Source organism: Amblyomma americanum, chromosome 9 (genome assembly GCF_052857255.1).
Source record: "Amblyomma americanum isolate KBUSLIRL-KWMA chromosome 9, ASM5285725v1, whole genome shotgun sequence".
Classification (NCBI taxonomy): domain Eukaryota; kingdom Metazoa; phylum Arthropoda; class Arachnida; order Ixodida; family Ixodidae; genus Amblyomma; species Amblyomma americanum.
The window spans coordinates 123757434-123771437 of record NC_135505.1 but is presented as its reverse complement, the minus strand read 5'-3'; the positions used below and the strand labels follow the sequence as shown (position 1 = coordinate 123771437).

General features: G+C 45.9%; 1 protein-coding gene across 1 annotated transcript; it reads right to left on the bottom strand.

Annotated features, from left to right (window-relative positions):
• Window positions 1-668: 668 nt before the first annotated feature.
• On the bottom strand, window positions 669-13891 carry LOC144104242 (nucleoporin Nup37-like). The gene is made up of 7 exons (XM_077637126.1): window positions 13627-13891; window positions 12566-12690; window positions 11273-11345; window positions 9182-9367; window positions 5319-5509; window positions 1584-1719; window positions 669-862 (listed from the first exon to the last, which is right to left on the bottom strand). The coding sequence occupies exons 1-7, from the start codon at window positions 13795-13797 to the stop codon at window positions 746-748; spliced, it is 999 nt and encodes a 332-aa protein (XP_077493252.1). The 5' UTR covers window positions 13798-13891; the 3' UTR covers window positions 669-745.
• Window positions 13892-14004: the final 113 nt, after the last annotated feature.

Genomic DNA, 14004 nt, shown 5'->3' with positions numbered 1-14004 from the left:
TCTCCCTCAGGAACAAAAACACTCTAATAACGCTGGTTACTGCCTCCATAATCAGCAGGATGGCTTATGCCGCCCCTTTTATCAATCTCAATCCTGGCAAAGCGGAGGAGTTCGAGATAATGAGCAGAATGTCATTCAGAAGGGCTTTAGGCATCTCCCCAACTCCTCGACAGAGAGCTTCTAGATATGGGAATTCATAATACATGGAAAGAGATTGCCAAAGCAGTCAGGGAGGCGCAGATCTGGTGGCTCAACTCCACTGTGTTGGGCCAAAAAATACTACAAGAACTACGGCTTCCGTCAGGAGAGCCACCCTATGTCGCTCAACCCCTGGAGCTTGAGACGTGGAAACTATTCAAAATTGCACCGATTTCGAAGAATATGCACCCGATCCATGACAGGGAACAAAGGGGCATAGAGCCTTAAGATTGGTCAATATAGCTACCAGGTTCACAAGTCTTTTATCAGGAGGAAATTTACCAGCTTTGTGTCCATACCGGAGGACTGCAGACTCCTTGAGAAACAACGTGGCGTTTCCCAACTGAACAGTGGTCGTCACTACACTAAAGAGACAAGCTGGTACAATGTAACTGTAGCAGACCCAAGAGGATGGTAGTTTTTAAGAACGTGCCAATAAAAATGCAAGACTGCAGAAAAAGGCAGGCATGGAAGCAGTGTTGACACTAGCCTTTAATTAAAAACAATAATATACACACAAGAGACGAAGCCTTTGGGCAAAGTGAGCTCAGCAAGAGGTCACTTTGATGAGGTGGACACAGCGGTCGCCGCCATAGGCCAGCACAGGATGCTTGTGGTGCCACGAGATGCCACAGCCGACCTCAACCACCTTGCTCACCAGCACCTGCATGCGATGACACTGCTCTCAACAAGACGAGGCACAAGTGGTGTCAGAAGTAAACAACATGTGGCTCTGACATGAAGGTGCACTGCAGAATTTAGTGGGCGCATGGGCATATAGGGTACAAAAACTCGTTCATAAAGGCAATTTCGTGAAAAAAATAAGGATAATGAATGTGAAGCAAAAAGATTACAGGGGTGCACTTAAATCTGCTTAGGTATAGTAATGCAGAAGCATTTCTTGTACTATGTGTCCTTCCTCCCTCGTGCACGTTCGGCATCTTGCCTATGCGCCTACGTGCGCACCAGCTGCTGGACCAGCGGTGTACATTGCGAAGGGGGTTTCAGTGGGTGCCGTGTGATGGCACTATGACAGCACTCCAATCACGGAGGAAATTAACCGGAAACGGACATGTGTAATTTGGATGCTCACAATTACTCATGTATGCCTTAGTACATATCTCGAAGATACGTTTCTGAGACATCTGCGCATTCACAAGACTTCATTATTTTTACCGAGTCCGTGCGGACACGCTCTGTCCACAGCTTCCGTCCACAGCTTGTGGTGACGCCACTCATGAGCCAAGATATGCTTTCGCATTAAAAAATGCTGTCTCAAAACAGGTACTACAGTGCATAAAAGCCCTTGGCAACACAGAGCAATAACAGTTGGTGTGGTGATGATTAGTAAACATAAATGACTGTGACAATGCTTCAATGGTCACCTGTGCCGTTCTGAGGTTGTGCACCTTCACAACGTTGCCGGGATGACCACGGGTGGCGCACACTTCCTCCTGGATGTGTGAAAAGGCAAAGTTGGTGGTGCCACTGGGGTGCACCGGCTTCTGGTCTAGGGGCCGGCTGCAATCGAAATGGTCAAATACAATGTCAGTTAAGTTCGCAACAAATTAGATGCTGCATGGGAGTGTCAAAACAGAAATTATACATTGGCACGCAGACCCACTGCAGTGGCACAGTGGCTTTGGCACTTTGCTGTTGAGACCGAGGTCATGGGGTCAAATCCTGGCTGCATTTTGAATACAGGCAAGAAGGAAAGGACACCCGTGTGCTGTGCGATGCCAGTGCGCAATAAAAGAATATTGGGTGGTTGAAATCAATCTGTAATCCTCCACCACGATGTCCATGTGTGGCTTCAAGTCACCAAACCACATTATACCATACCATACACTTACACTTGCTGTTATGTTATCGGACAAAAATTTTAACCAGCGTTTCTTAATCCTACAAGTTGTAATATTTGGGTCTTAATACACTCATGGCGGCAGCGAGTTTTGGAGCTCTAATCCCTATGCGACGAGGCCCACTGGTGGGCCAACTTTAATTTTCTTGATTTCGTCGTGACGATGCACAGCTGCAATGCACAGGGAGCCACCGCAAAACTAACTTCTTGGAACTGCCAATATATGGCACCAGCGACATAGAATGTGTGCTTTTCTCAAGCTGTTTGAAAAATAAAGGAGACCCATGGATTAATCGCATGACTGAGTATTCATTGTTGCACAGCATCAATACATAATGTGACACACAGGTGAGCCACGACGCAGTGAACATGTTAATATCCAGCAACATCCAGTAACCTGTTGAGACCCGTTTTAAGGGCCTGACAGACATATACATACCCACTATGACCAACAAACTAAAACTAAATTTTAAACTGTGGGGTTTAATGTCCCAAAGTATCACATGAGCTGTGAGGGGCACCGTAGTGGAGAGTTCCAAAATAATTTAGACCATGTGGGGTTCGTTAGTGTGCATTGACATCGCACAGCCCATGGGCATTTTTTAGGGTTGTACAAATATTTGAATGTTTTGAACATAGAAGCTAATAATATGGTATTCGATTTGGGCTTAAAAGCGAAAGGCAATATTCGGAAAACCCGTATATATTTGAAGTCTGAGAATTCATGAAAATAAGTTGCTGGATGCAGCAATCAATGGTCTTATGTACGCTCTGATATTGATCCAAGGACCCATCACAAAAATAGCGGATGCCGCATTCTCCGGTTTGTATATGGCGGTGTGCCGCGTGCCGCTTCCGGCGCGTGTATGATGTCGGCAGTGGCATCTTTCGATTTTTGCATAACGGACGACTCGGGCCATAACCTCCTCCGGCAGTGGTACAAACGCACAGATCACGCATGTGCAGTGCAGTCACGTGACCATATGCCGCGTGAGTAACGTCAGAGAAATTGCGGTGTCAGATGCGACGCTTCAGAAATTTCATCCATGGTTTGTACACTAAACTCTGTGGGATGCATGGCTCGGTGCCGAGCAAGCCTGGAATAAAAATTCATGCCCGAAATTTCAGCGTCTGTAATATCTGTCACCAACTTTTATTTTTAAAACCAGCAGCATGTAAATGACCGCACAGTAAGGGCTTGAGGCAATGGTGCTTACTGCACTTTGGCTAGTTGCTCAATGCTGATTGAGCATTGCCTAACACATGTTGATCTGACAAAAACTGACAACCTGCAGGCCTTTGAACACTCACCAAAACTTTGCTTTAATACTTAACACGAGGCTGTGGGAGAATTAGGCATCCTGTGTGGCTACAGAGGTGTGGTTCTAGCACAAACTAACAGCAATGATTCAGACATTCAGCAAAGAAATTCGTGGGATACACTGCCCAAGAGCCCTCTAATTCCACAAATATGACCCAGAAGGTGCCACAGTGGTTCAGTTAGTTTCCAAATGCATCTTGCACAAGTCACGCAGACAGTAAGGTTACAGTAAATGAAGGCTGCAATAGGGGCTAATACAATACCAGCCATCCACTAATGAAATGTTTGCAGCACGACAGATACATCGCTGAATCTGGATCGCTTGTTAACTGCCTACCATTCAGTTGCATCTAACCAACGGGTGCCAAGTCGGGACTGTAGGGTGGTTGGGAAGGAAACACTCATTGCCACCTTTCCTTTCCAAGATATTCATTAGCAAAGTAGAAGTGTGGGCCGGTTGGTGAGTATTCATGGTGAAAAACAGCGCAAACAAGGTGGGACACAACAGAAGGAAGATGCCACGCTTTCCGAGCACCACTATCCTGTTCCATCATCAGGACCAAGTGGCAGATGAGGTGATGGAAGCCTTTTAGAGTGATAGCTCTATTCAATGAAGAAACTTGAGTTTCAATTTGTGTCCATGTGACCTTCAAATGCACGTTGGACTTGGCAATTCATAGTAACAGCCTTAAGTCAGATGCCAAATTAGCCTCGATATGGATTTTGAGCTAAATCCGAGAAAGCCAAATTTCGGAGAAGGGATTGGCCAAATTTAGAAGTGGCCTGGGTGGCTGTAAACCGAAATATAGTAGTGCAAACTCCATGAGGTAGATGGCGCTGCTTGTGTCTTAGATCATCAAGGGATGTTTCTGGAAAGGAAACATCCGCGGATGTTTGGATTTGGTCTTCTCCACGTTTGCTGAGCATACAGATGTAAACAATTGAAGCTCCCGTAAGTAACGCTCTGAAGTCAAACCCTGAGCCAGTGTTGGCGGAGAAATTTTTTTTCACCATCAAGACATTCGGAACAAAGTTATGGCAGCATTCGTTTGGGGCCATAATACTGTGCTTCTGCTTGACTCCCTCACGAGGGGAGCAGCAGTGAACGAATTATTGTCACACAGTTGCAGGCCACTAGCAAAAAAGCCTGGACCTCCCTTAACAGGCAATGTGCTGCTGCAAGACAACTTCCGACCACATTCAGCCATACAGCAGCATGCATTGCACACCATTTCTGGTGGCAGGTACTGGACCATTTTCCTTACAGCCCTGACTAGGCACCCAATGATTTCCATCTTTGGACCACTGAAGAAACACCTAGGGTGGCAGGCACGTGGCTCACAGGCAATGCAGAAGTTTAGCAAGCCATCATGACGTGGCCTCAGGGACATGACAGTATATTTCTTCTATACTGCCAATAATGTCTGGGAGTACTCCTGGAACACTTGGTTGGACAAGCATGGTGGCTGTACTGAAAAGTACTATGTACTACTATATACTGCCCATCATTGGTTTATGGGGTTTAACGTCACAAAGCGAATCAGGTTATGAGGGAGACCGTGGTGGAGAGCTCTGGATAATTTCGAGTACCTGGGGTTCTTTAACGTGCACTGACATCACACAGTAGAACGGCGTCCAGTATTTTGCCTCCATCGAAATGCAGCTGGCGCAGCTGGAATCGAACTTGCATCTTACATGTCAGTGGCTAAGCAACACAACCACTGAGCCACTGCGGCAGCTTCAAATTAGAACATATGCCTGTAAATTAAAGTTTGTCCACGAGAGTTCTTGTTGCCTTGCTGTTGAACAACCCTTGTATGTCTCACCAGTTTAGTGCCTTCTTTTCTGATACTGTTTATGTTTGATTGCAATGAAAACACTAATAAGAATTGCACAGATAGAGGTGCAGCAACTCCCGGGCTCCCCCTCCTGTCGCACCTGGAGCGTCCAGTCTCCCATAGGAAGCAGTGGGGACCGGCCACTGCTCCCAGCAGCAGGCAGTTGCTTAGAGACCAGTCGGCCGAGAGCAGCAGACCCGCCTGACCAGTCTCCAGGGACATGATCGGGAGCGGCGGCTTCGTCATGGCGTTGTAGAGCCGCAGTGTGCCCCGCTTCTCCGCCACCAGGAGCTGCACAGGTGGCGCCATCTGTCAGCCGCTCTGATCCTCTTTTAGTTTAGTGTTCACAATATTAGTGGCAAAGATATGTTGGGATTAACAGAAGAGTGAGAATGCACAAAAGTGCGGGCTTGGTGCACTATGCTGACACATCAGCATCACAGATGACTTGGAGCCCTTTGCATGCTGACGACACCTGGTGGTCCCAAAGACAACTTCCCTCAGCCTACTCATCGCATATCTTACGGAGTTAAATTTCTGGTTGTGAGTCAAGGAATCAAAATGTTGAAGCATGTGTAGGAAGATTTTTAGAGTGCGATGAGTCCTCTCACCTAGGCTCCTAGGGTCAAAACAGAGTTTAAAGATGAGGAATGATGGAATTGCAAAATTCACAAAATATTATTGAGCACCACTTTTTAATTTCATGTGTAACATCAACAGAACAAGGCAGTACCTGCACCGCTGAGGCATCAATGTAACAATGCGCTTCCAAAGAACTTTATATTCTCTCTAAACCACAGAAAATATGACACATGTGTCTTTTGTTATTTGCAAAAAAAAAAGACTAAATAGATTGCCTTAAAATGACTGAACAGTTCTTGGAACACACCATCTTAGGTCCTCAGCCGCCAGTAGCATCAGAAAACCTGCATGGCCATAGTACTGCACTTTAAACAATGATAGAACAGGTCTGACAGAGTAAAGGTATGGGGCTGACTGGGCACACCCCCCCGCGTACACGCCTATGAGTGTGTCTAAGTAACAATTATTAGCCTGCCTTGACAATGACATGTCTGTGAGTCTGCATGAAAACATTGGAGGGAAGTGGTGACTATGAAGACAATGAATACTTTTCAGTGCTTGGGAAATGGTAAGCATTTCTGAACAGATGGAGAGAGTTGCTCAAAAAAAGGGAGTTGGCTGGAATGGGCATCAAGTAGAGATTTTCCCTGGGGAAAAATAATCCAGAGGGGAGTGGTCATTATCAATCCCTTTACAACCTTTTGGGCTTACTGTACAAACTCACATATGGGCCACATTTTTTTTCTAAAGTTCCGCTGTGAATTTTGAAGGTGCAGCCCAAGACAAGACCACCCACACGCACGCACGCACGCACGCACGCACGCACGCACGCACGCACGCACGCACACACACACACACACACACACACACACACACACACACACACACACACACACACACACACACACACACACACACACACACACACACACACACACACACACACACACACACACACACACACACACACACACACACACACACACACACACACACACACACACACACACACACACACACACACACACACACACACACACACACACACACACACACACACACACACACACACACACACACACACACACACACACACACACACACACACACACACACACACACACACACACACACACACACACACACACACACACACACACACACACACACACACACACACACACACACACACACACACACACACACACACACACACACACACACACACACACACACACACACACACACACACACACACACACACACACACACACACACACACACACACACACACACACACACACACACACACACACACACACACACACACACACACACACACACACACACACACACACACACACACACACACACACACACACACACACACACACACACACACACACACACACACACACACACACACACACACACACACACACACACACACACACACACACACACACACACACACACACACACACACACACACACACACACACACACACACACACACACACTGAACATAAATACCCACGAGAGCAGCAGATTGGACAGCCATCGCCGTAGCTCAGTTGGTAAGAGCACCGGACGCGATATTCGGAGATCGTGGGTTCGGATCCCACCGGCGGCATGGTTGTTTTTTCTGCTGCTTTATAAGTAATTTTCTTTAAGCGATTTATTAATCTAAGTACTATAATATCCCACTGATAAGCACAACACATTAAACAAAACATTCCCCTATGCACCTTGGTTTCGGTGACTGTTGGCTCCCTTCGTAAGTTTGTCAAATGGGCCCCTCATTTCCTTTAACTTATCTGCTAATAGCTTAATGAGGGTCTCGGTTCTGGCAGTCTTGATGCCATAGGTAGCCTAAGAGGGCTCTCGCACAGTTTCCGCCCTCGCCGTTAGACGACGTTCCACGTCACGCTCGCGGTATTACAGGACGTGCTACGTCCGCCGCTATGGTCGAGGGTGGCGCTGGTGAACACACTCAAGGTTCGCTTACACCCAATGAACATAAATACCCACGAGAGCAGCAGATTGGACAGCCGTCGCCGTAGCTCAGTTGGTAAGAGCACAGGACGCGATATTCGGAGGTCGTGGTTTCGGATCCCATCAGCGGCATGGTTGTTTTTTCTGCTGCTTTATAAATAATTTTCTTTAAGCGATTTGTTAATCTAAGTACTATAATATCCCACTGATAAGCACAACACATAAAAAAACATTCCCCTATGCACCTTGGTTTCGGTGACTGTTGGCTCCCTTCGTAAGTTTGTCAAACGGGCCCTTCATTTCCTTTAACTTATCTGCTAACACATGCACGCATGCACACACACACACATCGAAGTATGTGTGATCGATATATATATATATATATATATATATATATATATATATATAGGTCACTCATACTTGTTCTGGCTAGAAGCCAGCCCAGCTCTTAACTATGCCCCAAAGTACCCTATAATCTCATGCAAGGGCCACACCCATATATGGATCCCATCCCCTGCTTTGCACTACATAATAAAAAATTATATATATAAGCCAGCCCTGCTCTTAACTATGCCCCAAAGCAGGGGTTGGGATCCATAATATATGGGTGTGGCCCTTGCATAAGATTATATATATAGATATATTTTATTATCTAGTACAAAGCAGGGGATGGGATCCATATATGGGTGTGGCCCTTGCATGAGAGTATAGGGTACTTTGGGGCATAGTTAAGAGCAGGGCTGGCTTGTTCTAGCCAGAACAAATAAGCGTGACCGATCTGTGAACATGCCTACTGTGCAGTACTTTGCGCTGGACATAATCCCTGTCTGAAGGAAGGTCTAGAAACCAGTGTGGTCTCAATTGAGACTGGTGCGTGCAGAGACCACGCGCACAACTGCGTGAGCATAGGGGGTGCCAATAGCGCGCCTAATTATTCTCCTGTAGTCCGCCGCGTGGTTCGTCAAGAAGACGTTTTTCATAGAACAACGCGTATGCAGTCAACTTGTGAGCCCTTTTTCAGTGCATTCCCTTCAGAAATGGTAGATGTTACTGGGAAAAAGCCCTATCCAGGAGTTCTTAAGAGAAAAACGCAGTATCCTGCTCAAAGTATCTCATCAGATATCATCATCATCAGATATCAGTGCAGGTGGAATTGCTGAAATTGGAGCGTGCAAACAGAAGTTATCCCACTTGCAGTATTGAAAACACAAAGATCAAACAAAATCACATTTTACAAATCCATGAAATAAACGAAACAGCCACTTCATTTTACCAGGCTAGATGGCACTTGCTACTGCCCCGATTCAAATGGGATGCCAAGAGAATGTATCCACTATCTATCCAGCTAATGGCCTCAATTTCTCGTATGGCATTTCTAACTCTGACCTTTCCGCGCTCGTCAGGGTGCCAGATGACGGCAGTGCCGGGCGAGCGGAGGGCGATGCATGCCTGCTGCTGTCCGTCCAGACTCCAGATGCGGCAGCTGTTGTCGTCGCTCACGCTGGCCAGGATCTCGCCCGACTGGGGCTCAAAGGCCACCGCATTCACAGGACCCTTGTGGCCCAGCAGCGACTACGACCGAGAAAAGAAAATGCAGCGAGACTTGTTTTATTTACAACAACAGAAGAACGAAAAAATTCACCTGTCTGCAACTCGTGTGCAGAGTATGCATTAGCATGTGGCACGTCGTGTACACCCCATACACTACTAGGTGGTAGTGGGGTCACTGTCTTCCCTCCCACTTGCCACCCTACCCACCCACCTCTCCCCACTATGCTCCAACAGCGCTTCCCCCTTTGCCGCCGTGCCGCCTCTTCTCCGCATTCCACTCAGTGGCATCACGCAACACACGACGGACAGACTTTTCTCTGAGAAGACGTCAGTAGTAATGCTAACGCACAAAAAAAAATGACCATCATCTTAATTTAATGGTCGAAAGGCAACTTGGCCACAGTGCCAAGGCTACTGTGTTTTTGGTCTGCACGAGATGGGGTCAAAAACACAAGATCTGAGGTACTTCACGTAGAAAAGCTGAGCACCAGGCAAGGGAGACCCCTACATACACTGGAGAACCGGTGGGTACCAAGCGGCACTCGGAATTTAACCCTACCTTTTCCAGATATGAGGTGGATGCTCAAAACACTGGGTTCACATTTGAGTAAGATGCCACAGTGACAATAAAGCAACAATTTCATGCACTCACTGCTCTGATTTATGTCGCCTTTCATTGACACGCAGAAGAATGAGAACATAAAACCATTTTTTATCTTTCCACTGCTGAAATGTATCGAATGAATCAGCAGAAAAATGTTCATCTGAGAGACAACAGAGTGGCTCACAATGTAAGTGGTGTGATGGACACTGCATGACACATTTAAAAGTACCTCGAAGTCCAATCCAACTAGCAAGGTAAAAAGGAGCCCCTGGAAATTCCCAAAAGGCATGAATTCAGAGACGGAAGCTATGCCTTGACTTTGAAGGCATCAGCTCTCTCTTCATATGTCTGCATTTCAATCGTAGTGAGATAGTGCCTCTGCACCGGGATTTCAACGAGCATTAAAGAACCTCAAATGGTCAGAATTAAAGAGGCATTGAGGACAACCTCATCCAATTATTTTCTCCATTTAATTGATCCTGTGTTTTCTGCTTGTCCAGCAGCAAAAGACTCGTGCATTGCTATGAAAATTAGATTTCAGAATATAATAATTTTAGCCTCACTACTCAGTTCAAACTCGTGGCATCATCCAATTATTTTCTCCATTTAATTGATCCTGTGTTTTCTGCTTGTCCAGCAGCAAAAGACTCGTGCATTGCTATGAAAATTAGATTTCAGAATATAATAATTTTAGCCTCACTACTCAGTTCAAACTCGTGGCATCAATAATTAGATTGGAATCGCTGCCTGGAAGTGACTGACAGTGTAGCCTAGCCTCAGAGATCTGCGGATATTTATACATCACTGCTACTGCCCCCAGAAATTGGCCGAGGGTGGTGACAACTGCATTTCATTTTTAAGTGTGAAAGCACTCATGTGCTCACCAACACCGACCAAGAATCTTGTCACTTGGACCGTTTAAAGAAGAAAAAAACAAATTTTACTATGCACAGTGAGAGACCCTGACTTCAGGGTCTGTGTACCATTGCCAGGATCACAGCCAGCCACAGAAGGTACAAAGGCAAAGGAAGAGAGACGGTCATTCTAATTTTAGCAGTTGGGGCAACTGCATAAGACATATGAGGAGGAAGGTACCCCATTTTAAAATTCACACACTAAGTGTGTATGGCTTCACAGGCAACCATGCACTGTGTGATGCCTGAGAGATGTGAGTAAGGCTCTCGTTAAAGGTTCTTTTCTTTTCCTTGTTCAGGCAGTACGCATGCCGCACAGGTAAATAAAGATGCTGTCTTCCATGACTTCAGTCTGCAGCATGATTTTGTTAGTTTGAAACTAAACCTGAGCTCAACTGTGCAACCTACCTTCATCTCGTCCTCTGTGTTCAGGTTTGAGTAGAACAGCCGCACCTCATTGTCCATGCTTGCTGTTGCGAACCTGAAACGACAAAGACGCTAGCGATGAAAATAATAATAATAAAGAAATGCCCCCCCTGGTTCCAAATATACAAGCTTGCACCCTGTCTGCCTTGACACTTCACACCCCACAGTAACACCTTGTGAATAAGATGCTTGTTTGGCTGCCTACACTGGAAATAATTAGCTGACACCATGGCTCAGTGGTTATGGTGCTCGGCTGATGACCTGAAAGACGCAGGTTCAATCCCGGCCACGGCGGTCACATTTCGACGGAGGCAAAAAGCTAGAGGCCCGTGCGATGTCAGTGCATGATAAAGAAGCCCAGGATGTTGAAATTATTTGGAGCCTTTCGCAATGGCATCCCTCGTAGCCTCGTCACTTTGGGACGTTAAGCCCCATAAAACCAAAACCAAATGTTGCAATAATTTTGTCATTCCATCAGAGATTTGTGATTTTACTTGCCGGGCCAAATAAATTGTAGCTGCAGCTGCTAATGAGAAAACCATTAATTTATTGTGAGACACAGTGGCTGGTAAATACACTTGCAAATGGGTCCTACGGTATGCAGAGAGACACTCCACAAATGTGAAGAGATTAAAACAGGAATATGCAACTGCCAGCACTAAAAAATTTGAGAGCTACTAAATATGATAGACAGATCTAAAAGGACACAGAATACAGAAGTCTCAGAGCTAAAGCCATTTACAATAGCGAACACATGGATGTAGCCTAAAAGCTGTCTCATCAACTGAAGACACACATTGGAAAAAGAGCAGTGGCCAAACTTAGTGAATCAAAAAAAAAAGTTACTACCTTCTGCTTCATCAGTAGTGTTTCTGATAAAGCAAAAGGAAAGGATATGGGACATAAGCCTGCTTTTTTGATATTATAAGAGCTATTCACTGCCTCATGTATAGCCTTATTTCTGTGCTCTAACATCACAAAGAGGGCTTCTGCTGTGCCCTGTCATGCAACCGTAATTCTTAGCATTGCATGACTAAGCCCACAATGACACGTTGGGCAGTCTCCTTACTGTGGAGTTGCAGAATGAACGATGAGCTTTGAAGAGTGTTGAAAGGAACTACACGGTGCAGGACCGCCCAAATCAGAAATCCTCTTACTCTTTCAGTGTTTATATAGACGATCGCCAATGATGTTTACACACACAAAAAATAATAGATACATCCTCTGTGCCGCGATGATCATAACTGAAGGAGTAATACAGAACCCAACCCTCACCTCATCCAGACAGGCTGCAGAACGAGAGACATGTTGGGACTCCAAGCGATGCACTGGATGGGGGCATCGTGTTTAAATCTGCGTAGGATGCTTGCCTCAATTGTCTTCAGCTCAGGATCTTCATCCTGCAAGATGAAATGAATGCATCAAGTAAGACGCAGTTCTTGACCGACCACTATGTTGGTAGGAAAGGAGCACCTCTCAGCTAAGGATTACAATTTCTGACCCAGTTATAAAGCTTTAACTGAACTTAACACTGCCGTGGTCTCTGCCCCAGTTAAAAATACTTGGCTGCCACAGGAGTGAAAAGACTGCTGGAGGAATGAAGGGTCACAATTGTTTATTCACACAAACGGCGAAACTGCTGTAAAGTCTGGCCGTCTCAAGGGCTGGAGTAAGTACGTACATGTGGTTACCTATGAGCATGAAACAGCCAGTACTTTAGTTTTGGCCTCGTTGCGAAAATCATGGCCACGTGTTACCAGGACGTTCGTACTGCGCCAAGCGCGAGAGGCGCAGCACCAGTGATGTTCTATTAGTGCAATTTTATTTTCCCTTTTTCTGGAAATTTGAAGAGCAAAATTGGGCAAAAAGAGAATTTTTGCGGAGTGTCAGGGTATTTTAAGAACCTAAATTGTCTCAATTTATCGAGTTTACGGAGTTTTCAAGCTGCTGCAGGCAAAAATAGCCTCAAATACAGAATTCTGTGTGTAATTGAAGGAATTTTCGGTTACTGCATGGAACATCGCTGTGCAGAACTCGATACGTCCACTTTTTTAAAAGCAGTTCATTCATTCAGTTATTCCAATACCCCCTGCCCCTTTTTATGTCGTTTCCGACTGAACTAATGATCCAGTAGCATATATGAAGTCAAACAGCAACTTGACGCCTAGTAAACGCACCACCTGTTGCGCGCGAAAATGAAAATTCTCCAGGCTGCCAGCAGGAGACGCTGCGTCATTTGGCATAATTTCTGTTCATCGACGATTTTTCCATCGCCTTCATTGCCAATGGTACGAAGGAGACCGTCGCGATGAGGGCGTGACAACAAGCGAACCCACCGGCAACTTGACGTTGAAGACTGTCACGAATGATGTCGTGCCGACTGCCAGCAGAGACGAGTTCCACTTGCATGGGCAGAAAGCGACGGCTCTGACGTCTCCTTGCACAGACAAGATCCTGTCCGGGTCCAAATCCACGACGTTCTCTACAGGCTCAGCTGTGATTTTCATGTCTGAAAGCGAGCGAAAACCTACAGGCGTAATCACGAGCAAGCGGCAAATTCAAGAATGTGGAGGCCGCCATGTAATGGTGATGTCCCGCACACTACGGATATCTCAGCATCTGCAAGGGTGCATCAAGCAAAGTGTTCCAAATCATACCGCAGCAAGGCATCTAAAATATTAACATAATAATAACGTGTCATTTGTTTTTAAGCA

Excerpts from the sequence above, each read along its gene's own strand:
- LOC144104242 (XM_077637126.1), bottom strand. The coding sequence starts at position 13,797 with ATGAAAATCACAGCTGAGCCTGTAGAGAACGTCGTGGATTTGGACCCG. Across the intron at positions 1,720-5,318 it reads TGGGAGACTGGACGCTCCAG|CCGGCCCCTAGACCAGAAGC; the intron begins GTGCGACAGGAG and ends TTTCGATTGCAG. Across the intron at positions 863-1,583 it reads ACAACCTCAGAACGGCACAG|GTGCTGGTGAGCAAGGTGGT; the intron begins GTGACCATTGAA and ends CATCGCATGCAG.